At 48.8% G+C, this 12,203-nt stretch overlaps 1 protein-coding gene across 1 annotated transcript in view; it reads right to left on the reverse strand.

Moving 5' to 3' along the window:
- LOC309355737 (polyunsaturated fatty acid lipoxygenase ALOX15B-like) overlaps nucleotides 1-12,203 on the reverse strand; it is a 43,140-nt gene that overhangs the window by 9,996 nt on the left and 20,941 nt on the right. Inside the window, exons 7-10 of the mRNA XM_081886829.1 lie at nucleotides 10,498-10,620; nucleotides 6,949-7,052; nucleotides 2,651-2,823; nucleotides 179-322 (exon numbers count right to left, since the gene is read on the reverse strand). Of these exons, the coding sequence (XP_081742955.1) occupies nucleotides 179-322; nucleotides 2,651-2,823; nucleotides 6,949-7,052; nucleotides 10,498-10,620 (544 nt within the window). The remainder of the gene's footprint in view (nucleotides 1-178; nucleotides 323-2,650; nucleotides 2,824-6,948; nucleotides 7,053-10,497; nucleotides 10,621-12,203) is intronic.

A 12,203-nucleotide genomic window follows, 5' to 3' on the forward strand; every position in this document is an offset into this window, starting at 1 on the left:
CTTCGGAAACGGGTCCAAGTGGCTCTTTTTGTCTTAAAGGTTGCAGACCCCTGCCCTAAAGCAACAGAGGAGGAATTGGAAGGCCTGTGGCCAGGCTGCAGTTGCCAGAGAGTCAGGGAGTGGGTTTCAATGGGCTCAATTCTGACGTCCTGCCGTGCTTACCTGGCTGGCTGCTTACCTGGATAGCTAGGGGGAGGAGCTCCCCGGAAGGCGTCTGGTACAGGAGGCAGAGAGGTTCCGCCATGTATTGCCGCTGCCCTTGAATCGTGTTCGTCGGGATGCCCTGCAGGATCTTGTAATCCACGATGTAAACGTTCCCTTTCTTTTAGGGTCAGGGAGGAAGAAAAAACAAGAGCTAGTTTGTGTCATCGCTGCGCGATGGAAATAAGGTAGCCCAAAGAGGCGTGATAAGAACGCGAGAAGGTAAGAGTCTAGTCCGGCATATCTGGTCCTGCTTCCTGCTGCCACAGTGGCCAACCGGAGGCCTCTTCTGGGAAACCTTCTGGGAGAAATGTAAAGTATTGCACTTGGGCAAAAAAAAATGAGAGGCACAAATACAAGATGGGTGACACCTGGCTTGAGAGCAGTACATGTGAAAAGGATCTAGGAGTCTTGGTTGACCACAAACTTGACATGAGCCAACAGTGTGACGCGGCAGCTAAAGAAGCCAATGCAATTCTGGGCTGCATCAAGAGGAGTATAGCATCTAGATCAAGGGAAGTAATAGTGCCACTGTATTCTGCTCTGGTCAGACCTCACCTGGAGTACTGTGTCCAGTTCTGGGCACCACAGTTCAAGAAGGACACTGACAAACTGGAACGTGTCCAGAGGAGGGCAACCAAAATGGTCAAAGGCCTGTAAACGATGCCTTATGAGGAACAGCTAAGGGAGCTGGGCATGTTTAGCCTGGAGAAGGGGAGGTTAAGGGGTGATATGATAGCCATGTTCAAATATATAAAAGGATGTCACATAGAGGAGGGAGAAAGGTTGTTTTCTGCTGCTCCAGAGAAGCGGACATGGAGCAATGGATCCAAACTACAGGAAAGAAGATTCCACCTAAACATTAGGAAGAACTTCCTGACAGTAAGAGCTGTTCGACAGTGGAATTTGCTGCCAAGGAGTGTGGTGGAGTCTCCTTCTTTGGAGGTCTTGAAGCAGAGGCTTGACAACCATATGTCAGGAGTGCTCTGATGGGGTTTCCTGCTTGGCAGGGGGTTGGACTCGATGGCCCTTGTGGTCTCTTCCAACTCTAGGATTCTATGAAACCTGAAAGCATTACCTGAGCCCAAAAGTGCTTTCCACTCGTGTGGTTTCCAGAAACTGGTGCTCAGAAGCAACAGCACCTCCAGCCACAGCGGGAGCGCATGGCCACGAGGGTCAGTAGCCACTGATGCAGGTCGTCCACATTGTGGGGGTCAGGTGGGATTGCTATGAGGAATTATGAAAAATGGAGCACGCCATTGTGTCAGCGATGAAAGCACTGCTTTGACTGGGCTTGAGCCATTTGACATGAGTTCTGATTCAATCCCACAAACCTCTGCATCTCTGTCCATGTTTTCTACTGTCCATTTTCTACGCCTGACAGGCACGTATAAGCATTCTGAAACACAGACCGGTTGCTTCACCAGGCATCCTGGGTCATAAAGATAGGAGGTAGCTTTGATGTAGCGTTTGTTAGTTTTGTTAATCTAATAATAATAATAATAATAATAATAATTTATTATTTATACCCCGCCCATCTGGATGGGTTTCCCCAGCCACTCTGGGCGGCTTCCAACAAAACACTAAAATACAATAACCTATTAAAAATTAAGAGCTTCCCTAAACAGGGCTGCCTTCAGATGTCTTCTGAAAGTTTGGTAGTTGTTTTTCTCTTTGACATCTGGTGGGAGGGTGTTCCACAGGGCGGGTGCCACCACCGAGAAGGCCCTCTGCCTGGTTCCCTGTAACTTGGCTTCTCGCAATGAGGGAACCGCTAGAAGGCCCTCGGCACTGGACCTCAGTGTCCGGGTAGAACGATGGGGGTGGAGATGCTCCTTCAGGTATACTGGACTGAGGCCGTTTAATCTTAGGGCCAGGAAGAGAGTTCAGGAAGAGAGTTCACAAGGAGATGGTAAATACAACCTGTCCTTCCTTTCCTGTTACTGCCTGTTTATGACCTCCACGCTTAGCTAAGTGCATTCCTCCCTGGTTCCTGTTTTATTTAGCCTAAAACATGTATGCATGCTCAAAGTAGTCTTTGTAGTTGAAAGGATTTCTTTGATCTAACTTTGTACCCACGTGGTAGGTTTTTTTGAAATGCTCAGAGGACATTTGATTGGTTCTTACAAGCGCTGTGTTAAAAGCTCTTTTGTTAATAAAAGGGACCTGCGCCAGGGTGTAACAGATTATTATTGGCACTTCCTCCCAGAGTCTTGCTGGCCAAGCCTCGTGTGTATTTTACTAATCAGGGTCCAATCCTTCCTTGCCTTTGGAACGCAACACACATCCCCTTGGATGGGAGAAGTTTTCTCTGGCTGCTAAGATGCAGCCAGCTTTGGCAGGTGGGACATCCCAGCCGCCTCTTGAGACAAGTTTGGAGCCTATTTTGCCGTGGAAATACGCAGCGGCTATTCACTCGGAGAAGCAAGGGGTGAAAGAATTTAGTCACCTGGATTTCCTCTTGTAGGGTGGTGGATGCCCCGAGAGACGCGGCAACCATCTCCTGGGTCACGGGGAAATTGCTTGGGATCTGGGTGCATTTCTTGATCACCACGGGGTTGACGCCGTTGAGATACTGGGAGCCGAAGAAAGCGTCTTCTTGCCAGTGATCGGCAACGTACTCTGGGGACGTAGAGAAGCTTCTTAAAAGACTCTCCAAGTCTGGGGAGGTGCTGTTTAGAAAACCACTTCCACCCTGCAAAGGAGGTGGTGTTGCGCGCGTGGCAGCTGGTGCGCAGCCTCCGCGCAATTGAGGGAATCCCCGGACACGTCATCCCCTGGACAGCCAATTGGCTGGCTCGGGGGGCGTGGCCTGCCCTATTTAATGCAGGGGCAGCTGGGGATTTCCCTCTTTTGCTGCCTCCAGCTGCTCCTGTTTCCCACCCTCCGGCCCTTTAAGGTTTTCGTCCTTGAGCTTGCTATGGACCTCGGTTGGTCGCTGTTGAGGTTGGCCTGGTAGGATTTTTTTTGACTTGGCAACATAGCTGTCAACTTGCAGATTTGAAAATCAGGGACCAGCAGCCTCGAAAATAAGGGATCAGCAGCCAAAATAAGGGATTTTCAGAGCACAGGTATGTTCAACTTCTGAGCCCCTCTGAGCCAAAGGCAGAAAGCCCAGCCAGCAGCTAAACGAAGCCTCAAGCGGTGGTTCCCACAGCGCAGCAACCCGGCAAAGGGGATGCAGCAAGGGAAACCACCGTCACCTCTCCGCTGGGAAGGGCTGAGCAAAGGCGAGTCCCCAGCCAACACGGCTGATTTGATTGGCACAAGGCATGCAAGCTCCACCCCCAGTCACTCTTAGACTTCTTATTGGGTGAGCAACGCAGCCAAGCAACACAGTTGGAGCATCCCTCCTCCCTGGCCGGCAGGGAGGGAGGGAGAGGAGCTGCTTCCTTTGAAACCCGGGAAATTTAAGGGACATCATCAATAAGGGACAGCAGCGGGACACAGCGCTAGGATAAGGGAGTTTCCCGCCAAATAAGGGACGGTTGACAGCTATGCTTGGCAAATTGGCAGAAGCCACTTGATTTTTTGCCTACCTCATAGCAATCGTCACAACTTTCTTGGTATTGGCGGTTAGGCATTGGTATTGTTATTGTTATGTAGATGGAAGAGGGGAGGTAGGGCCATCACCTGCCCTGCATATTGAAGGGTAGTCCGATAAAAGATTCCGGGGGGCATGACCCTGTCTGCAGCCTATGGAGGTGAGGGCCTAAGGCACGCCCCCTATCAGTGACCCCGGGGGAGTTCCTAGTTGATGTGCATCAGCAGGACTCCCCCTACTGGTGGTTAACCCTTCCTGGACTTCAAGCGGACGGGCTGAAGTCGGATATAGTCGGTTAGGACCAATGCCCAAGCCAATACCGCTCATCACCTGTAACCAATAAAGTTGTGGCCTTATTTAGCCTGGAACTCGCCATGCAACTGGAGGCAGGGATGGGGTGTGGGGAGGGTATAACACAGGGCTCCTGGTCCACTCTCAAGCGTTAGATGGCAAGAGCAAGCCAGCAGAAAATCACACCGAGCAAGTTGGAGTCAACTCTTTTTTCAAATGCAAAAACAGGATCTGCACAGGAGTGTCAGGAATAATGAGCACAGGAGCTCAGCTCCGGAGGTTCTTGCCCCCATGAAGCAGTTGCCAAGACTGAAGATTCCCGCCTCCCCACAGCTGCCTAAGTTCCCTCCTCTGTAGGATTCCCCCCAAGTAATTGGAGACTGGGCCTGTCTGCAGCCAACAAACCTCTCCTCTGCCCTTTTCACGCCTCTTCTGGTTCTGGGAGACAAGTGGGGAGGGGAGTGTGGTGGTCAGGTGGGATTGCTATGAGGAATTATGAACAATGAAGCAAGCCATTGTGTCGGCGATGAAAGCATTGCTTTGACTGGGCTTGGGTCATTTGAAATGAGTTCTGATTCAACCCCACAAGCCTCTGCATCTCTGCCCCATTTTCTCTAGGCTTGACAAGTCACGTACACAGACCAGTTGCTTCACCAGGCATCCTGGGCCATAAAGATAGGAGGTAGCTTTGATGTGGTTTTGTTAATCTTAGGGCCAGGAAACAGAGTTTCGCATGGAGGTGATAAAAATGCCTGTCTTTCCTTTCCTGTTTACTGCCTGTTTATGACCCCCAGGGTTTGCCAAATGCATTCCTCCTTGAGTCCTGTTTATTTAGCCTTAAACATGTATGCATGCTCAAATTAGTTCTTTGTAGTTAAAATGATACTTCTGATCTGACTTTGTCCCGTGGTGATTAAAATGCTCAGAGGAAATACAATTGGTTCTTACAAATGCTGTGCAAGAGTTCTTTTGTTAATAAAATGGCCTGGATGAGGGAGTGGCTATTGGCACTTCCTCCCAGAGTCATAGCTGTCAACTGTCCCTTATTTGGTGGGAAACTCCCTTATCCCAGCGCCGTGTCCAGCTGCTGTCTCTTATTGATGATGTCCCTTAAATTTCCTGGGTTTCCAAGGAAGCAGCTCCTCTCCCTCCCTCCCTGCCGGCCAGGGAGGCTCCAACTGTATTGCTTGGCTGCGTTGCTCACCCAATAAGGAGTCTAAGAACGACTGGGGGGTGGAGCTTGCATGCCTTGTGCCAATCAAATCGGCCGCGTTGCCTGGGGACTCGCCTTTGCTCAGCGCTTCCCAGCCGAGAGGTGACGGTGGTTTCCCTTGCTGCATCCGCTTTGCCGGGTTGCTGCGCTGTGGGAACCACCGCTTGAGGCTTCGTTTGGCTGCTGGCTGGGCTTTCTGCCTCTGGCTCGGAGGGGCTCAGAAGTTGAACATACCTGTGCTCTGAAAATCCCTTATTTTGGCTGCTGATGCCTTATTTTCGAGGCTGCTGGTCCCTTATTGACAGCTATGCCCAGAGTCTTGCTGGCCAAGCCCCGTGTCCATTTTAATAATCAGGGTCCAGTCCTTTTCCTTGCCTTCAGAACACAACAGGGAGCTTGTTGGAGCAGGAGGGGGAGACACCTGTGACTCTTCGCCAGCCAGACTCATCTCTTGGCCTCCCTCCTCTCCAGCCTCCACTCCTGCCTCTGATTCTGGACTGCTCTCTGCCAGATCCTCTTCCTCCTCACTAAGCCCTGTTGCCTCTTCAGGTTCCAACACCATCTCTTCCCAGTCTGCTCCCTCTTCTACTTCTGACCACTCAACGTTGTCCCACCCCCTTGGCTCTGAGCCATCTTCCCTTGGGCAGCTGGTGACCCCCACCACTCCTCTGCATCTAACCAGTTTGTGCTGGATCAGGCCCAGAGGCTCACCCACTCCACCATCCTGTTCGCCCAGGGTCCAAGCAGATGGGAATGCCGAAAGCTGAGCACAACAACACTCTGCCTGTTTGCGATTTGCAGCACACCGCCTGCAGCGCTGGACGTACTGGGCAATATTTGGCAGGATCCTGTTTCCTCCTCAACTGTGCCCAGAAGCCTTCTGAGAAACAGGAACCCTTGGACTACGTCTGAACATTTTTTAACCTTGCAGGGCTCATGTACTTGTATCAGTGACAAGCTAGGTCTGAATCTGGGAGAGGAAGCTTCCCACTTCAATCTAGCTCCTTTCCTGGAAAGGCTACACCTGTTGAATTTTGGCCTGTAGAAAGCTGCAAGGCGGGGAAGGGCTGTGGAATCTCCTTTGCACACTGAAGGTCCCAAGTTCAGTCCCTAACGGCATTTCCATTAAAGGTAAAGGGACCCCTGGCCATTAGGTCCAGTCGTGACCGACTCTGGGGTTGCGGTGCTCATCTCGCTTTATTGGCCTAGGGAGCCGGCGTACAGCTTCCAGGTCATGTGGCCAGCATAACTAAGCTGCTTCTGGCGAACCAGAGCAGCGCACGGAAATGCTGCTTACCTTCCTGCCAGAGTGGTACCTATTTATCTACTTGTACTTTGACGTGCTTTCGAACTGCTAGGTTGGCAGGAGCAGGGACTGAGCGACGGGAGCTCACCCCGTCGCAGGGATCTGAACCACCGACCTTCTGATCGGGAAACCCTAGGCTCTGTGGTTTAACCCACAGCGCCACCCATGTCCCTTAACGGCATTTCCTGTGCCTGAAAACCTGGAGTGTCGCTGGCAGTCGGTGTAGACAATATTGAGTTAAAGGGACCCATGGTATACAGCAGAGTCCCACATCCCAAAGATCCAGACTGCTCCTCTTTCAAATGTGCCTGTTCTATCCTGGGAAAATGGCTTCAATCCTTTCTAAGAACGTCATATTTGATAGCGCTCGTGCATGTGCAAAGAGGCACCTACCGGAAACGGGGGTCTTGTTGAACCAGAAAACCTTCCGGATGTCTTCCATTTTCTTCCAAGACTCCTGGCAGTCCATGAACCCCTTCAGCTTCACCTCCATCAGTCTAAAGGAACCACAGAACCGTAAGAGTCGGAAGGGACACCGGAGGGTCATCTAGACCAACCCCGTGTGGTGTGGGGAGAAGAGGAGGGAGAGAAGAATGGGCGACAGCTGAGGTCCATGGAGCTGAGTGCCAACAGCTGCTGCTTGTTGCAGGAATTTATGTATAGGTTGGGGGGTGTTGCCCCTCCAGCAGATATCATGCACATGCAGCCCACTACCAAAATCAGCACAATCACTTTTGTGACTTTTGTGATTTGTCGCCACAAAACACTTCATCACAGTTTCTTCCTATCTATTCAAAGGGCCTTTGCTGCACGATACCAAATGTAAGAATTCACTGATAACTGTATCTATGTACTGGCTCACTGGGAACACTTCAGAAATTCATAGACATGTGTGCTCAGCTACTCAGCAGCCCCTCTGCCCGAGTGATAATCCCTGGCATCCTGATACCTGAGTGCCAGACAGGTAGCCATTCCAGAAATAGGGAAATGTAAAGATCTCTTTTGTTTCACTTGATGGGTGTTTGGTGGAGGGCAAGGGGAACCATGGGGCAGGGTCCAGGATGCTCAGATTACGGCCACCAGACCTCCCCTTTCATGATGTAAAAGTGATGTATTAGTGTTGTAGTTTGGGGGGGTGTAACATGGGGATTAAAGGTAAAGGTAAAGGGACCTCTGACTATTAGGTCCAGTTGTGACTGACTCTGGGGTTGTGGCGCTCATCTCACTTTATTGACTGAGGGAGCCGGCGTACAGCTTCCGGGTCATGTGGCCGGCATGACTAAGCCACTTCTGGCGAACTACAGCAGCGCATGGAAACGCCGTTTACCTTCCCGCCAGAGCGGTACCTATTTATCTACTTGCACTTGACGTGCTTTCGAACTGCTAGGTGGGCAGGAGCAGGGACCGAACAACGGGAGCTCACCCCGTTGTGGGGATTCAAACCGCCAACCTTCTGATCGGCAAGTCCTAGGCTCTGTGGTTTAACCCACAGCGCCACCCGTGTCCCAACATGGGGATTAGCAGCTAATAAAACTTTGGGTTCTCTTTTGTAGGGGCTTCCATCTTGTTCCACCTGGTGGCAGGTGGGAGTCCTGTCGCGACAGTCTTCAATCAAGACCAAGCCTACTGGCTGCTGTTTCGCTCTGGTATTCCTGGCTGGTGTCCTTGTTTTTTGTCCAAGGGAGCCCTCAGATTTCTCCATTAACATGCTTCATAGCAATTATTTGCTGCTTCATAGCATAGAATTAACAACGAGGGAATGGGGGCAGTTGGAGATCAGCTTACTAGGAATGTGGCTGGTCCTCAAACGGCAATCTTTTGCTTTTGGCATTGCAAATTACCACCCTGTCTTGCTGGCTGAACTGGAAACGGGGGCTGCTATCTTAGCTCAGGTCCCCTTGCGAAAGAGACCTTGGGGCAGGAATCTCGCTGGCAAAGTAGCACAGCATGCCTGTTTGCACAGTGACGGTCAGTGAAGTGTTTTCGGACTTTGGACTTAAATTGCAGAGTTGGAAGGGACCCCCAGGGCTCATCTAGTCTAACCCCCTTCGATGCAGGAGACAGCCCGCGTGCATTATTCCATCCCATGACTTCAAAATGCGGTAAGACAGCCCTGCCGGGTGTTATTTTGGGGGGAGAGGAGGGTTGTTTTCATTCTGCTGAGTGGGGCCCCGGACTCCTGCCCTCAATGCCTGTCCGTTTCTGGTTTCCTCTCGTGAAAATTCAACAGAAAATTCAACGTTCAGTGTGGTGCAATTGTGTCAAGACCAGGACCTGGGAAACTAGGGTTCGGATCCCTACAAGGCTGTGAAGCTCACTGGGCGTAAGCTTGGGCCAGTCACTGCCTCTCTCAGCCTAGCCTACCTCACAGGGTTGCTGTGGGAATTAAATAATAATAATAATAATAATAATAATAATAATAATAATAATAATAATTTATTATTTATAATAAATTTATAATAAATTCCCCAGCCACTCTGGGCGGCTTCCAACAAAACACTAAAATACAATAACCTATTAAACATTAAAAGCTTCCCTAAACAGGGCTGCCTTCAGATGTCTTCTAAAAGTTTGGTAGTTGTTGTTCTCTTTGACATCTGGTGGGAGGGCGGGTGCCACTACCGAGAAGGCCCTCCGCCTGGTTCCCTGTAACTTGGCTTCTTGCAGCGAGGGAACCGCCAGAAGGCCCTCGGAGCTGGACCTCAGTGTCCAGGCTGAACGATGGGGGTAGAGATGCTCCTTCAGGTATACAGGGCCGTTTAGGGCTTTAAAGGTCAGCACCAACACTTTGAATTGTGCTCGGAAACATCCTGGGAGCCAGTGTAGGTCTTTCAAGACAGGTGTTATGTGGTCTCGGCAGCTGCTCCCAGTCACCAGTCTAGCTGCCACATTCTGGATTAGTTGCAGTTTCCGGGTCACCTTCAAAGGTAGCCCCACATAGAGCGCATGGCAGTAGTCCAAGCGAAAGATAACTAGAGCATGCGCCACTCTGGCAGTGCATGCTCTATTCTGATAATAATAATGATAATAATGATAATAATGAAAATAATGATAATAATGATAATAATAATAATAATAATAATAATAAATTTTATTTATACCCCACCCTCCCCGCCAGAGCGAGGCTCAGGGCGGCTAACACCAATAAAATTTCAGTAAAAACATAATAAGAAAAAAAATTAAAATACATTTTAAAGTGTAATTTGAAATGCAGTCTCATTTTAAAAGTCAAAACTGTAAGGGGAGGGAAACATAAGGGCCATAGATGAGGAGGGGGAGAAGAACCACACAGCCCATCTTGAGCTCCTTGGAGTAAAAGGTGGAATATAAACGCAACAAGCAATTTTTAAATGCATAATGCACTCTTTTTAAAACGAAACAAAACGCAGTTCCCTCCAATATAATGCATTTTGTGTGTGCTATTGCCAGTCATTCTTATGCACACTTTCCCCTCGTAGATGCATGTTTGCGTACATTATTAGGGCAACTGCCCTAGAAAATTTGGGATGCATTTCTGCCTCTGGCTGCAGCCGCCATCATATTTTGCAAAGAAGTCACTTCTGGACCTGCCCGCCCACTGGCCTGCGGCCCTCGGAATGCTGCTGAAGACTGGACGTGGCCCTCAGGCTCGGGAAAAAATTCCCTCCCTGCTCTTGCCTCGGTTGCAAAAGGACCGATAGCAATGGCGATAACCGGCTGCGATAACCCCTGTTCACCGATTCCAGTGTGTGGCAAAGCATCACAGCTCAGGACCCAAAAAGGAGCAGACCAGCTTGTTCAACACCCAAAAAGTCAAGACAGATAGAGATAGACATTTTTTTATATATATATCCCGCCCTCCCCAGTCAAAGCCGGGCTCAGAGCGGCTAACAGCAATAAAAGTAACACAACATTCTAAAATCAATTCAAAACCAATGCTGGCTTTCCGCTTTTGGGACTCACGTGAGTTTTGATCGCAGGAGAAAGGTGCTGAGCTTGGTAAAGGAAAACTTCACGTTAGTGTTCAGCTCCTCGATGTTCTCCACAGCCAGGCAATGAGGCATCCCCGGCGCAAATTCTGCCCACCTGGTTTTTAAAATCAAGATTTCAATGGGGAGAAGTTTGTTTTGTTTGATTATTATTTTTTGAAAAGTTTTTATTGTTAAAATAATTCAGCATTAATACACACATATTGCAAATATACAAACATACATTTCATACAATCCTTAAAAATGTTCAAACATACCCCCACTCAATCCCACAGATACTTCCTTTTCCCATCACCACCCCTCACCCCACCTTTGTGTTAGACTTCCAATCTACTCAATTGCAATTTCTTTCCACTTCTATTACTTTCTTTCGCACACCTTTCACCTAATTCCATGCTTCTTTTTCTATTACACATCGTTATCCATCTTATTTAGTATTCCAGTATTTAAAATGGAACTTGTTTATTCTAATAAGAGTTCTGATTTTTCAATATGGTTTTGCAGGTATCCTTTAAACACCTTCCAGTCCCTGTCTATATTCTTTTTTGAGATCCTTCCAATTTCTCCCATTGTTTTGGATATATTGTAGTACTCCAATAATTTGGCAAGCCACTCTATTTTTGTCGGTATAATACCACTTTTCCAATTTATTGGGAATAGTACCAGGAAGTCTAAAGGAAGAAGACATTATATTTATATGCAATAGTAGCCGCAAGGCTATTGATTGCGAAAAATTGGAAAAATTTGAAAAGTGTTTGTTTTAAAATCTCTAGCGTCTGATTTCTGCCGCTTCAGAATGCAGATTAGAGACCCTGTGTTGGAACACCCCTCTGTTCGAAATAAAGGCATGGTGTCTGCAACAAATTGTTGCAGCGTGGGGCGTTCCTGCTCGCCATCCCAGTCATTCGGCCTCCATTTCCCCTCCACCCTGGTTTTCTATCCCCACGCCAGTAATATATGCATTATCAGCTAAATATCTGGCACTTGGCCTAGCTGTACCCAGGCTGGAGGAGTTAGCTACCGCTCTGCGCAGGCTCCTAGACCTCATTGAGGATAAAGTTTGTTTTCCCACTAATCTTGTTGTAGTGGGTTCATGCGAAACAGCAGAAGACGAGATACCCTCAACAATAGCAAACCCCCTCTGAGTGTCCCTGTTTTCCAGGGGCAGTTCTAGATTTATAGAAGCCGTCCTGGTTTTTTATTTGATCCCAGAATGTCTTGCTCTCCCTTAGGACAGGAGTGTCCAACTTCCAAGAGACTGCGATCTACTCCCACTATAAATAAACTGGCACTGATCTACCCATTGGATTGACCAGAGTTGTTGAGTTTTTTTAGGGGAGGGGGGAATCAATCGATGGAGATCACATGATCAACCAGGATCAAACAGGGACAGCTTGTGATCAACCGGTAGATTAGTAACTTATACAACCTTTAGAATACATCTGAAGGCAGCCCTGTATAGAGAAGTTTTTTAATGTTTAATGTTTTATTGTGTGGCTGGGGCAACTCAGGTGGGTGGGGTATAAATAATAACATTATTATTACTGAATAAAAAAGGTAAAGGTAAAAGGACCCCTGACCATTAGGTCCAGTCGTGACCGACTCTGGGGTTGCTGCGCTTATCTCGCTTTACTGGCCGAGGGAGCCGGCGTACAGCTTCCGGGTCATGAGGCCAGCATG

This window comes from Podarcis melisellensis (genome assembly GCF_964234715.1).
Source record: "Podarcis melisellensis genome assembly, chromosome: 13".
NCBI classification, from domain to species: Eukaryota; Metazoa; Chordata; class Lepidosauria; order Squamata; family Lacertidae; genus Podarcis; species Podarcis melisellensis.